We start from the raw sequence: 23,524 nt of genomic DNA on the forward strand, positions 1-23,524 counted from the left end.
ACTGGACTTCCTCCTGCTGTGCAGAATGTCTGAGAGCTGTGGAGTATGCAGAGGCAATAATATTTTGATAGATAACTCGTGTGTGTGTGTGTGTGTGTGTGTGTACAGTATTTGTGCGTGTTTATGTTTGCCCAAAACTGCAAAGGGTGGCTGCAGCTCACCTGGAAAAACATTGCATTTTAAAACAAGACCCCATCATGGGCTTCCCATCCCCACTGCTTTGGTTTGAATGGAGTCCTATGCAACTGGATAGCCAGGTCTATCTCTGCATCACTGTTTGTAGGTCTTCCACTGAAAGACCAGGAGTGCGACCATCTTTCTGAGCAATGAATCAAATCAGAAGCCCCAAACCACCCAACAAAAAGCACAAGAGAGATAGGGCCTCTCTTGACTGAGTGATATTGACCTTTTCAGTGTATTTTTAATTTGCATTCTTTGTGTCTGACAGGAACATATTCTCCTATTTTATTCTAAGAAAAGGATATGAAGAAAAGCAAGGCATTAAAAAAAAGAGGGGGATACACAATAGACATTCGCTGCATTCAAAGAGATTTTTCCTGGATGAGGGAAGGGTATTGTAGAAGGTATTATGCTCACATTTTCAGAGAAGCAGGAGAACAAAATCAGAAAGAGGTGGGTGGTTGTGAACAGCTTTCAAAGAGGAAAACAAGACCTACTAATTAAGATTCTGGATTCATGTAAAAACAGGGGGTGAGAGAAAAGATTCATCCACGAGAATTTTCCTTTTATTCTTGCTTGTCCCCCCAGGTGTCCCCAGGTACATTCTATACTGTAATCCTTCCTGTTCATTTAGAAAGATAAAGATCATCTAAATATAATCACCACCCATTTTCTTTTGCAATCAAGAAAACCCCCCTAGGCCTTGAGTTACAGGAAGCTCAGGAGAAGTTGTGTAACCTCTGCAAAGTTATTTTGACATGTCACAGCTCTACGAACAGGGACGGGATCAGTTCTTCGTCTTCTTACGGGTTTCTCAGGAAGAAAGCTGGCGAGAAGGCTGCAGGCCAGGTCAGCTGTACTGGCAGCAGGAGCATCCCCGTCCTAAAGTGCTCATTCATCACAGCTTGAGACCTCCTTCCGTCACACCAGGAAAGGGCCAGAGGTGGCCAGAGCCCAGTGCTCCTTCGGCCAGAGCAATCAGCCTATAACTTACTCCTTACTTAATACTTACGACCATGTAATGAGGAAAGCAGCTCTCTCGCCCCAGTGGAAGAAGAGATATGACCCAGTCAATCAGAAAACCTGGATGTTATTCATCTAATGGATAAGCATAAGAGCCAGAATCAGATCTCCTATATCCTTTGGTCAGCAGTCACTGGGCTTCATGTAGTCCTCAGGGTAGAGCTCTACAGCCTGAGCCTGAGCCCGGCAGCACCTCAGAGTAGATAACCATCTTGGTCTTTTTGGCCTTCATCAACCATCTTCACAAATCTCTTGAACGCAAAATTTCTCTCCTTTTTGCCCAGCTGTGCCAAGTTATAAGCAGAGTTCCATGGGAAACCTGTGCTATGAACTTCTCAGTCTGTTTTTGTCCTCAGGAACTAACTTCTGATATAGGTTCAGGCTCTACAGTTTGGAGGTTGAAATCCAACTGTTGTATTTTAAACTTGGAACCAGATTTCTGGAAATCTTTAGGTGTCTAAAGATGCAGAGAAGTGCTTCCTGGGATATTCAAAAGATAATGTCTCTCTAGAAGTAAGGGCAGAAATGAAGCTTTAAGTGCTATTCTCAAAGTGAAAGTCTTGGGTGCAGGACAATTTCTCTCACTTCTGCTCTATCATGGGTCATCACACAACAGCAGCATGAGGCAGTGACATGAGGGAAGGGAAAAATTAGAAATAATTTAGCAAGTCATATCCAAGAAACACCCTAACAAAGAGCTATACTTAATTAGATGCAGGCCATACTGATGGATAGGTGGGTCTTCTTTAATAAACCTGTCAGACTTCTGCATCTGTCAGAGTGAGATGAGAGAAACAAAAATCATAGCTATGCATCAGTGGCATCATCTGGAGTATGCATCCCGTTCATATCGAAGCAGGGCAGGGAATAGAAACTACTTCAGGAATAGAAATTCCAAGAGAGGAAGGGGTAAGCAGAAGGTGTAGTAACTTCTATTACATGTTTTGCTACCAGGATCTAGTAGTGAAAGTAGCGTGCTTTCAGCTTCAGAAGCACACGTGGTTTGTGTTTTGATTAAAGAGGCTGCAGGTCTGGTGTTGCTTGTGGGTCCCCAGGCTTGCTTGTAAAATTGAGGAAAAAATCTAGCATTTAGGAGCTTTAAATAGACTTTAGACAATACAAAAGTACTGCTCACAAGAAGGTGATAGATGCCTGAACTTATTTGTCTAACGCACAGTTGTCCTACATGGTTCGGGGTAGCTGCTTCTGTTAAAGCTTTTGTAGGGCTGAAGTGATCATAGTATGAACAGTTCCCAGTGCCCAGAAGGACAAGCTGTTTGGTTCTGCTTTGGAGGAACATCAGCCTAATGTCCAGTTAGTCCTAGGCAAAACTTAGGCCACAGGACTTTACACTTTTGTGAACAGTTAGGACCATGGGAATAAGTAAGTCAGAAAAATAACCCAAAGAGGTTATCCAGTCTGTGACAAGGGAATAGCTATATCATAAAAATTCAAAAGCAGTGACTAAGGGAGGAGTTCTGGTTTTATACACATCTGGTGGTTTTAAATCCACAGCTCCTGGAGATAGGCAGTTAGTTTTCACTTTCAACCAAAGAAGGAAATGTCTCTCCCTCTTCTGAGAAAAGTCTGAAAATGTGACTGAAGGACACCCTTAAAACTAAGAAAGCTAAGGAAAAGGAACTATGTCTCTTTCTTGTTTAGATTTCATGCACACTCCCAGTTTTTACTATTCATGATACTCAGAACAATGCCTTCTATTATTAGCAGCCACTAATATAAACTGTAGGTCTGTGGCTGCCTCTGGTGAGAGCAACAGGGAAAGCAGGGGTAGCGTGTGCTCCTCCTACCGAAAGGCCACCTCCTTCCGCCACAAGTGAAGAGGATCTCTGCAGCCACCCGGCCGCACAGAGGCTGTGGCACACCTAAGCATCTTGTGCGCCGCCCAGTAGACAGCAGGGCTACCTATTAGTCATTTGGCTCCCATCCATGCTCAATGTGAACAATAGAAGAGCTTAAAAACTAGAGATCTGACTTTCAGTTTAAGAAAATATCCAAAGGTGTTTTGTAAGTAAATAGGTGTCTTGTTTGCAGCAGTTATAAAACCAGCTATGTGCACCACACTAATCTTTAACTTTTAGAGATTTAACGAGTCAAAGCTATCCAACCAGAAAAGCAAGCCCCAAAACAGAAATATAAGTGAAGGCTTTCAGGCAGGAAGCTCTTTATCAGGAAACTGGTATTTGGCTCTGTTTCAGAAGCTGGGGAGTTTCTAAGCCTCTGGCTTGTGCACCTTTGTACAGTTAGGTGTGTATACTCAGAGGGGAGAGGTGCTCCTGTTGTCAGTCTTATACTCTCTCTCATATGCAAACACATGCGCACGCTCATCTTCAGTTGGTGATCTCAGACGGGAATGCAGGCGGGATAGTAGCTCTGCAGCCTGTTACTGGGCAACAAGGCCAACCTGGCTTCACAAACAAGAATTTAATTGTAAAAGGTGATTCACCTGAGCACAGGAACAACTGCCTGCTCTCACATCCCAGCTTGCATAGTTATTCATGAAGCAATTTCTGATCTTCTGGGCTGTATCTTTGGTGGTCGGTAAGTCCTGACTTCTTTCCTATCGCTAACTGTGGTTGCTTCTGTGGGGTCCTGTAGCATGAGAGGTGGTTCAGTCATGTTTCCTCAGACAAGACCTAGAGAATGAGCCCTTGTCCGAGGTTGTTCAAAAGCTCTCTGCTGTATTGCTCTCCTTTAAATATTTTCAAAGTACCGTTGGTGTGCTCAGTGCTTTCTTGATTAGTAGGGAGAAGAAAAGCTTCCTTCGAGGTGTCTGACATTGATGTGTTACAATCCAAATCCCACAGGAAAAAAAAAATTCATTGACTTCAGGGGGCTTTGGATCAGTTCCCCTGTGTCCTAAATGGAGAGGCACGTGAACAGATGAACATCTCTGGTTTTAAAAAGCTGCAAACATATAATGTATCCCTAAAAGCCACTTAGTCCTGCTCCAAATGTAGCAAACTCATTCCTGGGTGAATCAAGGATAAACTTGCCATGTTTTCAAATGCCAGCTTTTCAGGTCACTCATCTGCTTCTGCCACAAGACAATTTGTTCTTCAGGTTTCGCTGCTCTGTTCATGTGCCCATGATCTTATAGAGTAGGGGAAGGTGCCTAAAGAAAATTAAGAAACAGAGGGACTTTCATACTGTGAAATATCCTGGTTCTTCCCTGCCCACGCTGACTGTGCTTGTGTTACAACTGCTTTGCATAACTGTGTTTTGGTATGGATAAATGTGGGAAGATGGAGATTTTCTACTTCTGATATGGTCAGGGTACTGTTGACCGACTTTTCTTGGTGCCTAGAGAGGGGCAACCACTCCCTTTTTACTGACTGCTGTATTTCTGCCTCATCAGGAAGATTTTGCTAAGCCATGCATGAGAGGAAGCAAGTGCTGAACTATAGCTGAGATCAGGACAAAACCTGGACTAGACTGCAGCCCATTTGTGTGTTGCTTTTAGGCCCAAATGCCCTAAATAACAAGACTGAGAACTGGATTTATGCCTTTCTGCCTAATTCTCCTCTTACATAGCCTAGTGGTTTAACCTGGACACTCAGCAATCTGCTATGGAGACAGCTGGAAGGAAAGCTTAAGGTGAGGATTCAGGAACTGGTGTGTTTTAGTCCCTGTTCTATAACTGGTCAATGAGATCTTGTCCAAGTCACATTTCGGTCCTCAGTTTTCCCATCTGTAAAATGGTACTACTTCTAATTGTATATCTCACCATTTTTTCAGGAAGGCTCACTGATTTTGTGTGTCCATTTACAAGAATCATAATGAATTATTTTCAGCAAGTGCAGACTGAAGCCCATGCAAGTTCAAGGTGTTTATCAATATCGCAAACCAAGAGTTGGGAGTAATGCATAAATTATACATCTTTGAGGATGTGTCTATAATGCCAGTTTACACAGCTCATCCACTCTGCAGGTTACTCTCCAAGTTAGAAGGTTTTACGGATCAGCCTTGAAGAAATTTTACGTTGTGTATTCCCATGACAGTGACCACAGGGAGCCAAAAGTTTCTAGGACATTTCTCCAGTGCCTGGTCAGACCTAGTTTGCTGCAGATGGATCATGGTGATATTCTGCTCAGACTAGGGGCACGTTTTTAAGGGGCAAGTGACATTTCTGCTTACTAAAGCCAGAACCCATCCTCTGTGCGGAGGCAGCACAGGACTCAAACTGCAGGGAGCTGCATGAGCTGTTTGCCTTCACCCTGGCACTCCCAGATCAGAGTCCAGGCCTCAGCTCTCTGAGTGTCACTCTGTACAGGCAGCCTTTCCCCAATAAAACTCAAAGCACAAGAGGTTAACAGCACTCACATCTGCAATGATGTGAAACTGATCTCAGTATACTGCTTGCCTGACTCTGGGCAGAAAGCAAAGAGAGAGAGTGTGTAGGCATGAATCTAGCCTTGAAAACAGACTGTTCTTAGCTTCCCAGCCACTTAACCACTTTAAAAGAAATATTATCAGGGACTCCTGGATTCTGCTTCTGACCCTGGGGTTTTGAGGCCTTTCTGTAAAACTTCCTAACTTTCATTTCTTTGGCTTGAGTCAACAATCTGCAAAGCCTGTACTGCGATGTGCTGGTTGGGTTCCTGTTCTGTGCAAGCTTCTGCTTTGCAGCCCATCTTTAGCTGACTGGAAGTGACATGCCCAGTAATTTTGTTCACTAAATGGCCGATCAGCACTGGACCCATATTAATCTGAAAGCTGAAATGCCAGAATATGCATTTAATACTAGCTACTTTGCTCCCCTAGGCACTGTCACTACAGAGAGATCATCATGTCTGAAACATGCAGCATTTTCTTCTACAAACTTTGAGAACATCCTGACATGGGAAACTGAAGCAGATATTCCTCCTGGCACTGCATTTGATGTCCAGTATAAACAGTATGTGAAGTTTGCTTCTTTCTGGAGCTCTGTTGTTTAGGGCCATTGTTTTCAAAGGGAGAAGGAGTAAGAAAGAAAAGTAGGTTTTGCTGTTTCTGCTACTTGTTTTATTGCTATGAAAATAGCTCTGCTTAGACAAGAACTCAGTAAAGGACAGGATTATTTCCACTGGTAGACAGCGCTAAATTAAGGAAATGAGGAAAATTTTAAGTCTTGGTTTGTTATCTTTACTCCATTACTGAGCTGCTCTTTGCCTTCAGCAATTTCTCCCCACTCCGCAGTTTCCTCACCTGTAAAATACAGGTAATAGTAATTGCCTTCCTTTGATTCAGTGATGAGAAATAAGAGGAATAGGACTAGTGCTACACAATAGCTTTGTTGCATTTGGACAAGTCCACAAACTCAGCAGTGAATTTGCATGCAATGATTCAGGGCCTGAGCTGGGCAAAGAACGCAAGAGTCCTGACTCTCAGGAGACTCCTCTTGAAAATTAACTGCACTTCCTCAATGCAATATCCATGTAGATGCCGTCAGTGAGGAACGGATTAAGGGCCATAACACAGGGGAAGTTTTTTGGCCATTCCATTCCCAACCACTCCCGAACTGTAACAATGAATTTGAAAATTATTAAGGGTTGGCACAGTTGCCTGTTTGGATCATTGTGGAGAGGGACTGTATCACACCTGTTCTACTAAACAGACTAAAAGCTTTTGTTTGGTCCTCTCTAAGGTATGGAGAAAAAGTCTGGCTTAACAAGCGTGAGTGCCAGAGTATCACACAGCCTTCCTGCAATCTCACTCGTGAAACAGAAAATTTCACTGAGCATTACTATGCCAGAGTGAGGGCCACTGGCCAGAACTACTGCTCCTCCAAGTGGGTGCGCTCAGAAAGGTTTGAACCCAGAAAAGAGAGTAAGTACCACTGCTGAAATCTATTAAAACCTGGTTACTAGAGACTCCTTCTTAGTCTCACTGATGTCTAGGACAAGATTTGCTCTAATTTCAGTGTTGCAAGACTCTGTGCTTGATAGGAAGGGAATGTAGGCTATCCAGCCCAGGAAGAAGGTTTGTTATTGGGCAAAGAGGCAAATGAGCAGGCGGTCAGGGTCTTCCCTGAGGTCTGACACCAAAGTGGGATTAGAAGAGAAGAGGAAAAGCCAGATGTCCCTGAAGAAAGAGCTGCTATTAAGGCTGAAGAGAGGCAGAAGGATCCTAATAAGAGACATGATGGGCAGCCTAGGGAGAACCAGTGATACAGTCAAAGATGCTATGACCTGAAATGCAAACTGAAATGCAAACTCCAGAAAACCAGGATAAGCAGCCAGACCAGTGGATACCTAATGTTTCCAACCCCCAAGTGAGTTCTGCCACAGACACACAATAAAGCCTTTGGGAAGTCTATTATTGGCTCTGCGAATAAAATTTTCCCTCTGCATATTTGTCAAAAATATTTCAGGAAGGCATTAGCAATCAATGACTACGAAAAGCCTTCAGATCTTTGCATGAAAGAAGCTCTGAGAGAGCCATATAGTTGCTTTGATCATTAAACATTCACTTTTCATCACACAAAAACATTAGCACCTATGGTGAAGGTATCCTGTCCCTAAGAGCCATTCTTTTTGGTTTGATTTTTTCAAGCCACTTGGCCTTGAAGGATCGCTGAATGCTGCTTTTAAACAGCCTGTTATAGATAGGGTTAAACCTCTGTGTAAATGCTGTGTGCTGTAGCATCTGCCTTTCACTCACGATAAGTGTAGATACAATGAGCTCCTTTATGGACTAGAAACATGAAATGTTATAAAGATAAAATCTGAAGTAGGGTTGGAATAGGAACTTAGGTAGGAGATAGCTGAGTGGCCTGTAGTGGGGTTTCACTCTCACCTCATCGCACATGCATGCAGGAGGACGTCTCTGTGCAAGAAAGAGAAGCAATGAGAAAACAGTGAGACCATGGTCCTAAGAAAAAGCTTGGGGAACAAATTTCCAGAGAATTCTGGGGAACAATGGCTAATGATGGCAGAACCCTGGATGAAAACAGTATCTCCTGTTGCCTGATTTTTCCTATGCTCAGTGAAATACATCTGAAATATTTTTTGTATATGAACAGAAGTAATCAAAAAATTACACAAAATCAGCTTTTCTACTAAGTAAAACAATCTTGTTGAGCATTATCAGCATTTTATAGAAGTTTCATAATGTATAGTCAGTCTGCGGTGTCTAGATAAAGGTCAGCCTACATGTGTATATGATCATCTGATAATGCAACAGCTTTAATCTTAACCATTGACACTCCTGTTTTATGTTTGCTAGCTATTATTGGAGCACCAGAAGTGGAGTATATTCCTAATGTACGTTCCATAAAGTTTCTTATACAGCCCCCCTATACTCCGCTGAGGGGTGAGGATGACCGCCAGCTAACCATAGAGGACATTTATAGCAAATTTGGTTCTGTTGATTATCACTTAACAATATTCAACCAAAGGACACGCCAAAAGGTAAAGCACAACCTCAGGTCACTAGCCACTGACTCTTTTAAATCACAGTTTGCATAAGACGGAGAAGGACATCAGAGCTGATTAAAGATGGATGTGATTTCTGCTGTATAAGGGGAACTCTCAGAGTCTTTGACTTTCATCAAACAACAGGAACTCTAAGTGTTTCTCTGAAATTCAGGGAAAACTAGTTTCCCAGGGTACTGCATAAGTAGCAAGAAGTAAAACTGATAAATACGAAAAAAGAAACTGACTTAACTAGTCTCAAGGAATTGAAATGCAAAAGTAAATACAAAAACAGTGGAAAGCGAATTATATATTTAGAAATCCATACATACAGAATTATTAGAGTCCTGTAACACGTTATTAGCAACTAAAATTTTATGGTGAATTTTGCAATCTGAGTTAAAGTAATTGTGTAGATTTAATCTTTCTAAAATACTGAATTTGCCTTTATTTTAAATAGTGGACAAAGAATGAACACAACAAAGAATTTGAAGTTTCCAACTTGGACCCAGACACTGAATATAATGGAACAGTACACATATGTCTCCTCGAGAGAAGCAGCAAATCTCAAGTATTTTGGGTTAGAACATTAGCAGGTGAGGGTGCTAACTCTGCTCCATTAAAAGTCTAGCTGGGATACTGGGTGCACAAGAGACCAATTTCCAGCTGGTATAAAATAACATAGCTTTGGTAAAGGTATTGAAGCAACACTGACTTTCCTAATTTAAAAATCTAGTCCTACCAGACTCAATCTATAATGTCATTTAGACGATCCCATGCAATTTTTCTAGTCCAACTCTCTGAAGCAACATTTTCTACTTGTTCTTTCTTCCACTAACCAGATAAGACCTGGCTTCTCTACTGTTTTGTGGCACTCGCATTCTCTGCAGGACTGGTGTTTGCTGCAATTAGTTATGTGATCTATAAGTATGTCAAGCAACGCAGTGCACAGCCAATGTCTTTGGTAAGTGTTCCTAAGCCATTGCAGCAAATCTTTAAAATGCTCGGGACTGTGTGCATAGATCTGACTAGTATTGCTAATCCAGGAGGATGAATAAGCAGACAAGGGCAGTGTCTAGGCATTCGCTGCGGACTGCTGGCAGTTTGAATCTGGTCATCCTAACACAGATAGAGAAAATTTGTTAGAGGAGTTGCAAAGTACAACAACAAAGATGCCTGCGGATCTGAAGAACCTTGGTTAGTCTACAAAATTAGATAAACGGTGTATATTGTCCCTAGAGGAGAACAGGACTTCACACTGATGTGTTAGAACCGCTCTCAAAATCACAGACCCCCAAAAGTTCCATTGCCTCCAATCTTAAACCTAAAATTTTCAGTTTCTTATGATCTTGGTTTCCAATTTTTGAGTGACCTATTGACAATAATTTAACAGGACTTGACCTATAAAAGATGAGCGCTCAGAATTTCCCCCAAATAGGGCACCTCTAAAGGAGGTATCAGGTTGGGCAACTAAAATCTAAGGCATCCTAAATCACAAGCACCTTTGGAAATCCTGGGCCTTCTTACCTATCCCTCATCTCCGATAGCAAGTAATGGTTATGCATGCTAAATTAACTTAAGGGCAATCTATTTCCATGCTCCAGGGTTTATGCCAAACACTGCAAAATTTAAGCAAGATGTTTTTCTTCTTTAGAGTTGCACAATTGCCCTGATGCAGAATGAGAAATGTCTGTATTTGTTTGAGGGCTCACTGACCAGAAAAAATCCCAGAGATCTTGTGTCAGTGGAGTGGATCCTTTGTGATAGTTGCTGGCTCTTACTGATATTTTTCCAAAGAGAATTTTTAAGAATCTAAAGCAAGCCTTTAAAGTCACAGACTTCTTGTTAATAATTCACGTTTGTCTATCTACTTTGACAGGATTTCAGAGGGATTTCATCCTTCCAGCCTCTTACACTGACAGTGGAGCATATTATAAAGCCCATTAATTTATCCAGACCTGCACTTCTCATCCCTGAAGCGCAGTTACCACAGATCAGCCAGCGTTTGGACAAAACATTGGACCCACAATGGTCTTTCTGTCCGCCAGAAACTGTCTATCAGCAACAGGCCAGCATACCGGCATTCCTGCCGCCCGCTCAGCCCCGCTGCTTGGAGAGCACGTCTCCTCCTGGTTACGCTCCTCAAATAGCTGAGCAAAGCGTTCCTTGCGCTGTGTCCAGCGAAACTCTGCCCCCAAACTATGGCGTGTGCGGCGAAGGCACGGACCTTGTTGACAAGAGGAAATTGCAGCCAAACCAGACGCTAAAGGAAGTTTCTCCAGATTGTTTTGCTGGTGGAAAGCTTGTAATCCAGATGCTGGGCAAGAGCTGCAGTCATTGGGACTACAAAGAACAGAGGCCAGAACTGTCATTATGGAAGAGCAGTGACACGAGAGAGTCAGTTCTCTTACAGGAGATCCCTGGGCAAACACAGCAGCTGCTGCTCCAGCCTGATGGGGTGAAAAGTGAAGTGCACATACCCCAGCTGCCACTGTCTTTGCTGGAACAAGGAAGCTGCTATAGACAACAGAGAGCAGAACCGCTACCATTATTGTCTTCAGTGAAAGTTGACAGAGACTCTGTTCCAGAGGATGAATCCCTGTCATCTCTGTCAGCAGCTTTCCTCCTCTCAGTCTGCACTGGTAACAACCTCCCTGGAGAGCACAACACAGAGTGGTGGATGTCACTAGATTCTGAAAATAAATTGCAGTTCCCAGAGACTCAAGAAACAGAGATGTTAACAGCAGCAAAGGAACTAAACTGCACAAAACTGAATAATGCTGTGTCCCAAGACACTATCTCAGACCAGGACAGTGGCATTCCCCTCACTATGTTGTTCAAAGATATAAATTTAAAGGTTCAGTGGGACCAAAGTATGGATGAAAACACAGAAATTTATTAGGAAGACATAATGATATCAAAATCCAGATTCTGTTTACTTGCATGAAACAGTAACCTACCCTGCAAAAAGTACAATGGAAATAAACACAGCAGCTCTTGGATGTATTATAACATGGTACTGAGTGGTCAGACTGTTTCCACTGTTATATTATGGACGTAGTTACCTTTATTAATATCACTACTTCTGGGAAAACTGAAAGGCTTTATCTTTCCACTTACAATAGGTCTTTATTCCTTGGATTTTCTTCAAATAGATTATGGATTGGATTACTTTAAAAGCTGATTTAGGACTCAGGTTCAAACTCCAAATTCAGTATCCTCAGAATCTGGGAAAGTTCAGAACAGAAATGACATTTGCTCTTTATCAGAACCAAAGATCCAGGTCCAAAATACATCCAAACTTTGAAGAAATTCAAGTGCAAATGTATGCAAAGCTAAAAGAATTAAATATATCATGGTATAGTAAAACAATGAAATATATATTTGTACTTTACCCTTGGACATGATTCTTGCAAAACAATAGACTACTTTCATGTCATGGACTTTGCCTTTAAAGCAGTCATTGAGACTGTGGTCACAGCTCCTGATGCAGCACTTTTGTGAAACCAAATGTCCCCTATCCTGCTCTTTGGTGCTTGTAGAAAGATAAAGCCTTTTTATCTCTCCAACAGATTGATGCAGTCTTGGCCCAGTCCTGACCTATTATGAGCTGCTGCTCATTTCTTTCTCATGACATAGTCGCACCTTCTCTTCTTCCCCATGAAAACCCCATGAAAGAGATGGAGCAGCAAGGACCACATTCCACGGAGGCAGGAAAGTGAGGAGTTTATGCTAACCTGACTGTTCTGTGGAAAACAGCCTTTAGGGGTCTCAATTCAGACCCAGCAATGCTAATACACTAAGTAATCTATGAGGGAGACTAGGGAAGTCTTGAGCTTCTTCCTCCTACCCTTCACTGGCACCACTGATGAGCAAAACGCTCCATTTGCATGATGGAGAAGCGTCTACAACTGCAGAACCCTCCTCTGCTCCTGTCACCAGCTCACCCACTTCTAGTGCTGAAATGAACCCAAACCAATGTAAACAGAGAGCCAAATTCCTTTAGCACTGTACCCTTACCAAAGGCAAGATATATGGTATTTTGGGGGGGGACCGAGGAGATTATTATCTTTGACTAAGAGCAGAGCATAGTTCAGCCTGTTGATCTGCTCTGATGTGGTAAAAAAATGTGAATGTCTCATGACATCAGTTTTAAGGTAGAACTGAAATCATTTATAGGAATAAACAAGCCTTTGAATGGTATGGGGAAGTACTCACTTGATTAGCGCTTTCAATGAAAGGCTGAACAGAGACAAGAATGAGCTCTTCTCCTCATGAGTGCACTTACGTGTTTTCTCTGTCCAGGTTGTTGAGGCTAAAGGCTAAATTCCACTTGCTTTAGCGTGATTTTGCAAATAAACTCTGATATTATGAAGTAAAGGGGTTTTCTTCCATTGAGGCAGGGGTGCAGTGAGGTGAGCCATTTGAATGAAAAAGAACTGCTACAATGCACTGTGATCACATAGAGCAATTTTGATAAGACTGATGCTACTTGGAGAGCAGATATCAGTTAGATCACATGCTGAGACCCTCTCTTAAAAGAGCCAGCAGAGAAATAAAGAAGGGGAGATGTGTTTCTTTTACTGGGATCATCAGCTGTCTCATTTTGACCTCAAAAATTCTCCATAAATGAAATGATCAAGAGTGACTGCCCTAAAAAGCAAAACAAAGTGCTACGAATGTAATATGCAGATGATATAATGCAGGATTAAAGGAATAGTCTTAGGAATGCCATATTTGATAGGTAACGGTTCAGCCCCTAACTCTAGAATAAATAATAGACAAAGCGCTATGGTCACGTTGCATGAGGCAGAAAGGTCCAAACGCCAGATGTGATGCAAAAGCTTCATGGAAAAGGGTATGAAAGGTGTGAATACGTACATGGTCTGGGCAGTAACCCAGAAAGAACATTTTCATTGTGCTGGCTTTACTTAGTGGCTTTACTTAGTGCCATTCGACATGAGAGGTTTTGTGGAATGTCATTTGAGTTGTCTCGTGTATCCTGTGTCCAAACTATACCATCAAAAATAGTACATACAGAAACGCTGCAGTTACAGAAGTTGCAGCAGCCAAGCGGTGTTGTTTCCCAGGAAGAGCCAAGACCCCAGGGGTAACATTCTGCTCCACCAATTCCCCCCTAGGAGAGGCTGCATTTCAAGCCAGTGATGCCAGTTCCTTTATTCAGAGTTGCCTGTAGGCTGCATATCTTGTGTCAACAACATTCCCAGTGATGCTACTCAGGGAATAATCAAATGCCACAATGTCATCATTTTGGCTCTTGTTGTGAAACATAACCCACAGTGCGAGGTCGGTATGGGCAGCATAGTGTAGAAGGGAAGGGGGCTCACTGAGAGAATTTAAAGACACTGCTAAAATATACATTTGCTATTTAACAGCCTTCTCAAATCCCTCTGTTGCCCATCTTAAGAACAGCTACAGCCCTCTGCCAGACAGTCTGATCATGTCACAGCCCTTAAAAAATGTATCATCTCAGTGCCCTAGGGGGAGGGATGGGAGCTGAGGTGTAGAAAACCTGGGACCAGGTTTTAGAGTGCATGTAGGTGCCTAAAGATGCAAAATGGCACACAATGAAGTGCTGATCTCTTCATCAGACACCTTAAATACTTTTAAAACTCCATCCCTTCTGACAATACAAGTTAGTAAAAGCTGCCTATAGCAGGACTGATGTAAAGGCTGATGATCCAGCTATTGCGCCATCCTGCCCTCATCTGTTCTACCCCTAACAGCAGCAAGTGCAATGAACAGGGATCTCCACCAACAGAAAGACCCTCCAGGCCAAGGCTTACAGAGGTGACTCCCTACAATTCATCCATCCCTTACCACCATGTACTGATCTTATTACCTTCGGGTTCATTGCTTTTCATTATCAAATTGATAGTCTTGTTTGTTTCAAAATTCATCACGGAAAACAGCTATATTAATTATCTCGTTCCCCTTCTGTGTAAGGACCCTTTCAGATAAACAGCATGATTTCAACATTATTTCAAAGGTCTTCACATGCAAGCAATCTGTATCTAACAAGAGATGATTTTATGTTTACCTTGACTTTTCCAGATAAGAGTTTTGATAGCTCTAAGTAATAAAAACTAGAATTGCCTTGTGACAAAGACCGTGCTTATTCTTAGCCAGATGTCACAACGATGACAGGTGAGCATTGCAGTTCCAGTTGTCACAAGGATATCAGCATAGCAGGTGGCAGCTGTAACCCTATAGGGAAGCATTACTGTCTTTGTCTTCTCAGCTAAATTTGGGGAGCTGTCACTTAGCCACTCCCCGTGCCGGCAGCCCTGCTCGTAGCTCACCAGGGATCTTTACAGAGGGATGAACATACCGCCGCCGACTGAGGCTCACGCTCCCCCTTGTTATTTGCTTGCTGTTCGATTTGGCATTGAAAGGTGCCCTGTTTGAAGAGTATCAAAAGCAACTGATGGTTTTTTTACATGTCCTTTGAGGAAAATCTCACTTAAGGAACAAATGGAAAGCTCCAAATGCTGGAGACAGAATGAAGCACAACCGAGGAGCAGCTCTGAAAGTACATGGGACCCTGATAAAATAACCTCCCTATCTCAGTTCTGACATCACACTGGCCAAACAGTATTGCTGCTACGATGGCGGGTATGATGCAGCAGCAGAACTGCTTGGAAGAACTTATACAGCAGCTGGATCACAGTGCTACACTGTGGCCTTAGAGCTGCTAGTTCAAAGCATTTAAAATGGCCATATATATCTCCTTCTTTTCAAATTAAGATAATGAGAGAAGTGAGGCATGATTATGAAATAATTTTATAGGAAAAAGGTGACAAAAGCGGTCAAAGGTTTGAAATGACTCCCATACGAGGAGACAATAAGTCAGGACTCTTCTCCTTAAAAGATACAGGAGGTTTGATATGACAAAGATGAATGAAATTATAAATATTAAGCGGAATAGACAATAATTATTCATTATTTCTCATAATACAAAATTCAGGAAAGCACTTGAAGTGGCCATGCAATGGTTCAAAACTGATGAAAGAAAAGTATTCCTTCACTCTGACAGCTCAGCTTATACCAAAATGTGCTCAGCCACGCCTGCCCAATAATACCTGCTTATTGCTTTCTTAGGAATGTCCAAAACACAGTCACTAAATAAACTTTGCACGTAGAAGTCCTTGTAGTTCTCATGCTGATCCTGCTGGAGTTCAGCTTTGTTTTATTTGGATGGTGAAGTGAACAAGGATTCTTGGAAATAGATCCTACTGATATGGACAGGGTGACTCAAACCTGCCAAATCTGACTTTGAAATTCATTTCCACAAGGTCTTGTGGAGGCCAGAATCATTAAGAGTTCAAAAAGAGATTAGACAAATTAATGGGGATAGGACTATTAGTGACAATAAAGTATTGTGTCCCTCTCAGGAACAGCTACAGGCCACTGTCAAGAGTCAGGATACTGGGCTGAATAGACCTTTAGCTTGATACGGAATGGGAATCTTATGTTCTTACATCTCCCTTTTACTGACTTCTAGCTGCTCTGTGAAGTTCATTATTGATGCACTGACTCCTTATCTAATAAAACGCAGCTGGAAAACATCTGGCTAACAAATTGGTATCGCAGCCTCAAAGCTCTGCTACTTTCAAACCTTTATTTCTCCTTGATACCACACAAAATATCACTCGCCCCTCACACTGCTCTGAAGGGTTTATCCTGAACACTGCAACTGCAAGCCTATTTTAAATAAATGGTAAAACAGCAGCTTCTGTTCTTTTACCCTGTGCCAGACTCTCAGATACCACTATGGGCAGCTGGATACGGAAGCTCACCCACTACCATGGCAGCCAGCCTTCCTTTGCCTGTAATGGGGAAAGCATAACGTCTCAGCCAACCAAAACACAGAACTGCTGTTAGCTCCTGATCTAATTATACACTGACATAATTTGGCTGGACTTGGCATTCGCTAAAGAGATGTCAAAGTAAATGAATCTCACTCCATTATGCAGCAACGGCAATGTTAACCTAAGGGAGATTCCTGGAGGAGATTAAAACGTTCATAATTTATTTTAGATCCCTTGTGAGCCTCTATCCTAAATGAGCAGAGGATAATACAATGCTCTGATGCCTGAAATTTGGAGGCACCTGTCTTCCCTTATATCATTTGGCAATGGCATTAATTTGCCCGACCTAAAAGAGTTTGTGATTAGTTACCACTACAGTAAATGGCTCAAATAGTGTAACCCCTGCATGGGTCTCCCCATGGTCATTGCGATGACATGGTAGGATGCTATATTTAAGACTTCAGGATGGGCACTCAAACATGGGGAACATTCTTTTGGGGACAGTCATTCTTAGTGTCATCAACAGGGAAAAGGAAACGCTCCTTTGTCCTTTATCTTCCCTGAGGACAGGCACTCTCACCGTAGTCTTCACAGGGTGAGTTTTGTTTATCTGTAAGTAAACTATTGTTTATAGCAAAATTTTATGACTTTCATCATCAGCTACTGTTTACTTGAATTGCACCCGAGAGATTATGCTTCGTGATTATACCTGCTTTAAAGAGTCATCACTGTATTTCCAGTGTTTTCCTTATGAAAATATTTTGTTTCACTTCATGTTTTTTTGGCAAGAATCTATTCTGTTTTATTGATCTATTTAGAAAATATTATACTTGGACTGAAAAGCAATAGACTATAATAAGTTTTAGCAGATCAGAACTCTGGATCTTTACAGCAAACACTAGATTATAAAGCACTGAATATTTATTCAAAATTATCCAGGGAAAAATTGAAAACAGTATATAGTAGAAATGAACTACAGTAGAAATGAACAGTAACTATTCATGAACATGAAAATAAAGATCTGATGCCCAGTAGTCATTTTTCAGCTGAAATAGTTCTGAAGGGAGTAGTGATCTATGAAATTAGAAAGAAACTCTTTCCATAAAAACCTGTTATGTTTCATTTTCTCTTTCTTGTACTCGCCAATGTTTCTGTTATCTAGACAAGTCTCTTCCAAAGTTAATGTCTACTGAGGAAATATTACTATGATAATTCTGTATTCTCATCTGCATTTTGGGATATTTTGCATTTACCACAACAACTGTGCTTTACGCAGACTATTTTTAAGCAGTTTACTTACATTAACAGAAAATTATACTAGTAGTAAAAGCTGAATTTTTTGAATTGTATATAGTTTTAGGATTAGAAAGCAGTAAAATTAAAATCCAGGCAAAAATTTGCCAAGGGAAAATTTCAGTCATTGAACATGAGCTAGGGAGAGATTTACGAGTATGTTTGAACAAACATTATTCAGCAACAATTACACTTTCAGGGAGACTCAGCTGTTTTTTGAAGCAACCTAAGCTCTTAGAACTTGAAAATCTGTACAGTTTAGGGATTGTGCTATAGGTTTCTGAACCAGTTGCAGGATGGAACGAGATAAGGAGGGATACCCTTTTAAAATTTACTTTTGTTTAATGCTCACTCATCAGTCAGTGCCTAAAAGCAGCACGCTGCTTATTCCCAGAGGAAGGGCTGCAGCAACAGCCTTGTTCTTTAGCAGCTAACGCAGGAGATGGATGGGAGCCAGGAGCTCTGATGTTTGCTCCCCATATTTCACCTGCAGGGGAGACCTCCCTGGGATGGCTTCTCTGGTCACTCCGGGAAAAATCCTGCAACTTACTGAGCAGCTTTTTAAGGGTAACGTTCTGAAGGAGGCTATGTTCTCTCTATGATTCATCAGCCATTTTCCAAGATCTAAGGAAAAATGCCTGATCTCTCAGGATGCACTCAAAGGATGGATCAAGCATTATCCTGTTGAAGTACTGAACTGTAACTGTAATTGTCAGTGACGTAGGTTTGCAGATGGGATGTATGGACTGAAGAAGTGCTCTGTTTCCGCAAAGGCAACTGGACTGGTTAGTTCCAGAAAATCCACTTGGATTTTCCAACTACCACAGACATCAAGTGATTTCTGCACAGCAGCCTGTGTGTTTGGCTCACCAGCATTGCCTTATTATTATTTTTAATTCTATTCCAGCAAGAAAGTTCTGTTCTGACTCCCCAGCATGGGAACCCGAACCTTCTTCCACCACAGAGAGGAGGAGCAAAAGGAAGAGAGGCAACAGAGCTTGCAAATGACCTCTACGACTAGAAAGAAAAAGTTCAAAACCAGGTAAGTCACAGTTAGGCACAGGCCAGGTAAATCAGGTCCAGACAGGACCTTCTAAAACATTACACTTGGTACTGGACATTCATAGATTTGCTGAATTTTTAATTTATGAAATTATTTAACTTTGTCTGGATTCTTTTATGTGTGTCTGCCTCTGGAAGCGAGGAAGAAGAGACTTTCACCCTTTCAGAATTATCCATAGCAGCTGCCCTTGCCTTGACCTCCGAAACACCACCGTAAGTCAGAAATCATTATAACTCAAATACAGACATGGTATACACTATCACCTTTGCATATTAATGTCACAGGTTCCAACTCATTTTGTTGGAAGCAAAAAGACCAGGTTCAACCAAGATGTTCTTCCTTTGAAAAGAAAAACACCATTTCTCAACTAAAATACAGAAAACTATATTATATTGTCGTGGTACCTCTGATGATAAGCAACATCTCCCTGCTCACGAGCAAGGGCTTGAAAGAAACTGAGTTTCACAGGAATAAATGGAAAATACAGAGCCAGATTAATAAATTAATGGTAACGATGGAACTCCCCCTCTTCCCTAGAAAATCTTGGCAATGACCCTGCTGACTATCCTCCTGTGATGGCTGAACAACTTAAGTAGTCAGCATCATCCCTCCTCTCTTTAATCCTTCCCAGTTCCCTGTCCAGGATTAAAAGCATCCATACAGCGGATCCCCTTCTTGTGCCATGGTAGTAGAATCTTTCATGGTAGCACTGCTGGGTTTCTAGGATGCACGACTGCCTGTCATCGTACCCCCTACTGCGTGCGAGTTGATGTTTCTGTCCTTAGCGCTTTTTTAGATTTAACCAAACCTATGTGCTATGAAACAAAAACAAGCAAACAAACAAAACCATTATCCTAACTTTTGTTGGCTTTTAAACATTCTCTATTTCAGGGATTACAAGCTAAAAAGAGAAGCTGCCATCCTAGAGCTAGAGCAGAGGGGACAAAAAAGAGTTCGGTTTGGGAATGACATGGAAAAGTTGGAAAAAGAAGTTATTAGGAACTGCAGACTGCTGCGTGTGAGAGCTGACCGGAAGGCCCTTCGGAGGAAGGTCAGATGTAGAAAGAAATCAGACATTTCTATGGGTAGCAGAAATGCCTACAGGATTATAACTGGTAACACTAACTAGCGTTTTGGAGAGGATACTAAACCTGATCAGGTTTTAGGACAACCTCAAAACCATGAAAAATAAGGACAAGACCTTCTACTGCTGCTACTGAAGCATCATCACACATGTCCCTTTTGTAAACGAATTTGTGTAACTAGAATATAATCCCTTTCCATTGCCTTTATTTATTCTATCCTTGTTCTAGGCTGTAGAAAAGGCACACATGGAGAAGGAATACATTGAGCTGCGTTCAGGGAGACCACCTATGCTCTGGATCCCACTCAGAGTACATGCAGTCTGGGAGAGGATGGAAGTGAAGCTGACGTGTACAGTCCTGGCTTCCCCATCACCACAGGTTACTTGGTATGTGAGTCGATGGTGCTGACTGACTCGGCCCATGTGGCTAACAAAGCATGTGCGCATCTCAGGAAGCAACCAGAGGAGTAACATCTGTGTCCTGTTAGAAAGAAGGAAGGGAGAGCTTAAGAATTCACAGAAAACACTTTCAATTCTAGGTCACTTCTTCAGTTCCACTGTTAGATTCAGTAAAGAGGCTAAGTATTCAGTGGACCCTGGAGACAGTGGACTGTCCTAAGGGGCTCCTTTTGGAATAGGACTGACATTTATGTTGGTGAATTGGCACGGAAAGATTGATTTCCCCGCTTCCCTTGGTGCTGTGTTCCACCAGGCAAACTGAGGATTTAATTGCAAACCAGAATCTTCTGCCAGCGCTAAATCTTTGCACACATACGCACCACCAAGGCTTGACTATCAATCAGGATACAATAAAAGTTTTGGCATTAAATTGCCATAGCTCCTACAATTTGTAAAATACAAAGCAATTCTTCTATTTACTCAGCTTTGCTTATTTACAAATACAAGAGAAAAAGTGCTACATACTGGGCCTGACCACAACATTCACCATTAACAATGGAGGGACAGAAATAAATGAAAGATCACCTCAAAAGCAATTCGCAAAGTGTACTTTGATCAGTTTGTTAAAGTCACTGACCATTCCTCCCATAGCAGGTCTGAAGTATGCAAACATTTGGATTACTAATGACTCTGTAGGCAGCTAACTCCTCTACGGTTAGAGCTCCTGATGTCCTGTGTCCTCTCAGAACAACCCCTTTGAATTATTCAAAGCACAAAGAGAGTACGAACCTCCCACAGATCCCCAGTGAACACAAGGAAACACGAGACATCTGCTCAAACTCCCTTCCACAACCTGCAAAGCAGGGAGCATAAACTGAGGAGGAAGCAACAAGCCAACGCAAAGCGGCCGTAGGCAGTCTCCAAGCAGCACAGGCTGCACTGGGGAAGAAGCACAAGCAGCGCTATGGGATGGGATCTAGGCTAGCTGCAAGGCTGTTCTAGCTTGATGTGGGATGAGAGCTGAAAAAGAAGGAACTGTTGTCTACTCCTCTGTTCTGTTGTGCCCCTGTTGTGCTTGACACTGTTAATTTTAAAATAAGGTATTAATTTTACCAGTTTCTTCATCCCTCTTAAGCAGCATGTCACCTTTGTGTTCAACTAGGTATAAAAATGGAGTCCGTATTGATCCTCGCCTAGCTCCAGCAGGGAAATACCGGATAAAAAACAAGTTTGGTATGCTCACCCTGCACATCAGCAGGTAACGTATGTGCTCTTGTCTCTGAGTTAGCTGTTTTTTTACTGGAATAAGGCTTGCTTTCCTGAAAAGCCAGTTTGTGTATGCTAAACAAAAAAGATAATTCTTCTGGAGTCTGATCTTGTTTGACTTTAGTGGGCTGTGTTTGAGCTAAATCTTTGCTATCAGGAAGCAATCTCAACAGTAGTTCATGAGGTTTAAAAAATACTGTGTTTATTTAAACCTAAATAATTGGAGGTAAGTACAAAATCTTACAGCCTTATTAATCTTTGCTCCTTTTTTAGGCATGGGAAAAGTTTTATCATTCAGGGCAATGTCATACACATTAGGAGCACTTTATGAGCAGACCTGCCAGATCCATCCCAGCTGGGATGGATGGATGTAATCAGAATGATATTAGGACTAAAACCTGTGCGCTATACATGTAATAAGTACAAATGCCTATCTTCAGTGAAACCAAGTGTTCCACAGGGCTTTTGCTTGTTCATTACTTGAAATATTTTGCTTTTGTATATCAAGAAAGAAAATGACCACTAATTATAAGAAATCCTTGCACTCAAAAGGAAAACCTGCTTCTTGATTAAAAGGAAGTATCTGCTTCTAAGTTCTGGGATTAAAGGGGATCCCATTTGAATTTGTCCTGCCCTAAGTTATCTCTGAAATATGAACAAAAACTAAAACCCTGAAAGGAAGGAAAATAATTTTTTCCAGATGTTCCATGGAAGATTCTGCTGAATATAGTGTTGAAGTTAAGAATCAATACGGCGAGGCTTATTCATTTGCTACAGTGCTTGTCAGAAGTAAGTAGAAAATGTTCCTTTTGTTTTATATTTTCAAATTCTTTAGATTTTTCAACATATTTTCAATGCTGTAAATTATATCATAAGAATGTACAAGCACTTTGGAAAACAGAGAGAGAAGTAAGTCCCCTATAAATAAGAGGGGAGAATTTCTCTCTTATTTATTACTGAGGGGGTCTAAGCACAACTGCATAAAATAATATTCAGCTACCACCAACTGATATATATAATGGCTTCTCTTTCTCAGTCACGTCTGGACTCAGGCAAAATCTTTCAGATTCCATTTGGACACAGCTGTCCCTCCACTCTGCTGAAGTTGTACTAAATTTAGATACTTATTTCTTGTGGACTGATACGAAACAGCCATACAGTTCTATACATAACAGGCTGAGAAAGAGTCTGGTGCATTTCTGAAGATAAGCAAGAAATTGATTAGCACGTAATGTGGCTTCCAAGGCATCGCGCAGTGCGATGTTGCACAGAACACCACCTCTCTCTCTCAAATCAGTAACCACTGAGAACAAATACATGATTTTCTTCTTTGGATCTGTGCTGATCTTAAAGTAACTGGCAGGAACTCTGTATATATACATTCTGCCCAAGTGAAATTCAGACATATGGGGAAGGAAGTAAACTACCAGTACTTAAAAAGCGAAATTATATCAAGCTTTAAGAAATATGCAATTCAGTCTCATGGGGTCATAGTTTGGTTGTTGGCATTTCCAAAACATACATACACACATACATATATATGTGTGTGTGTATATATTTGCGCACACACACACACACACACATATGTATATATATATAAAAATCCTGTCATAAAAAGCCAGATCAGAATAGACCTACAGAACTGTAGACAATTAAATGTCAGTAGGACTGACAAGAGTCCAGGGAGTAATTCAGACAGTAACAGTTGAAATTTTTGAGTAGGAAGTGAATAGGTTTGCTTTGGAAATCTTACTGGTAGCCAAGCCAGCTTGAACTATTTTTTCAGATAGAAGAGTTTTTTTGTTTTGTTATAGACAGTATAGAGTATATAGAGTATATAGATTATAGAGTATATAGACAGTATATTGTTAGTCCTTTAATAAATTCTTGGGTCTGTCATGGGTTATGTTATTATCATCCTTACTCTTTGAATGCCATATTTTGATCCCATAAGAATGCCCTTTGGAGATAG

General features: G+C 41.5%; 2 protein-coding genes across 3 annotated transcripts in view; both read left to right on the forward strand.

Moving 5' to 3' along the window:
• The first annotated feature begins 3,520 nt into the window (after positions 1-3,520).
• IL22RA1 (interleukin 22 receptor subunit alpha 1) lies at positions 3,521-14,687 on the forward strand. 2 transcript variants are annotated; one of them, XM_013953330.2, is made up of 7 exons: positions 3,521-3,762; positions 5,986-6,118; positions 6,848-7,029; positions 8,428-8,612; positions 9,076-9,211; positions 9,458-9,579; positions 10,495-14,687. In XM_013953330.2, exons 1-7 carry the CDS (start codon positions 3,720-3,722, stop codon positions 11,515-11,517), a joined length of 1,824 nt encoding a protein of 607 aa, XP_013808784.2. In that variant the 5' UTR covers positions 3,521-3,719; the 3' UTR covers positions 11,518-14,687. The 2 variants fall into 2 exon arrangements, with proteins under 2 accessions (XP_013808784.2, XP_013808785.2); XM_013953331.2 differs by lacking the exon at positions 6,848-7,029 and adding an exon at positions 4,756-4,818 and having other exon boundaries at positions 3,523-3,762.
• A 3,988-nt stretch (positions 14,688-18,675) lies between these two features.
• MYOM3 (myomesin 3) overlaps positions 18,676-23,524 on the forward strand; it is a 28,694-nt gene continuing 23,845 nt past the window's right edge. Inside the window, 5 exon segments of the mRNA XM_067311754.1 lie at positions 18,676-18,782; positions 19,695-19,854; positions 20,117-20,274; positions 21,449-21,544; positions 22,253-22,341. Coding sequence (XP_067167855.1) covers positions 18,676-18,782; positions 19,695-19,854; positions 20,117-20,274; positions 21,449-21,544; positions 22,253-22,341 — 610 coding nt within the window.

Source organism: Apteryx mantelli, chromosome 27 (genome assembly GCF_036417845.1).
Source record: "Apteryx mantelli isolate bAptMan1 chromosome 27, bAptMan1.hap1, whole genome shotgun sequence".
NCBI lineage: Eukaryota > Metazoa > Chordata > Aves > Apterygiformes > Apterygidae > Apteryx > Apteryx mantelli.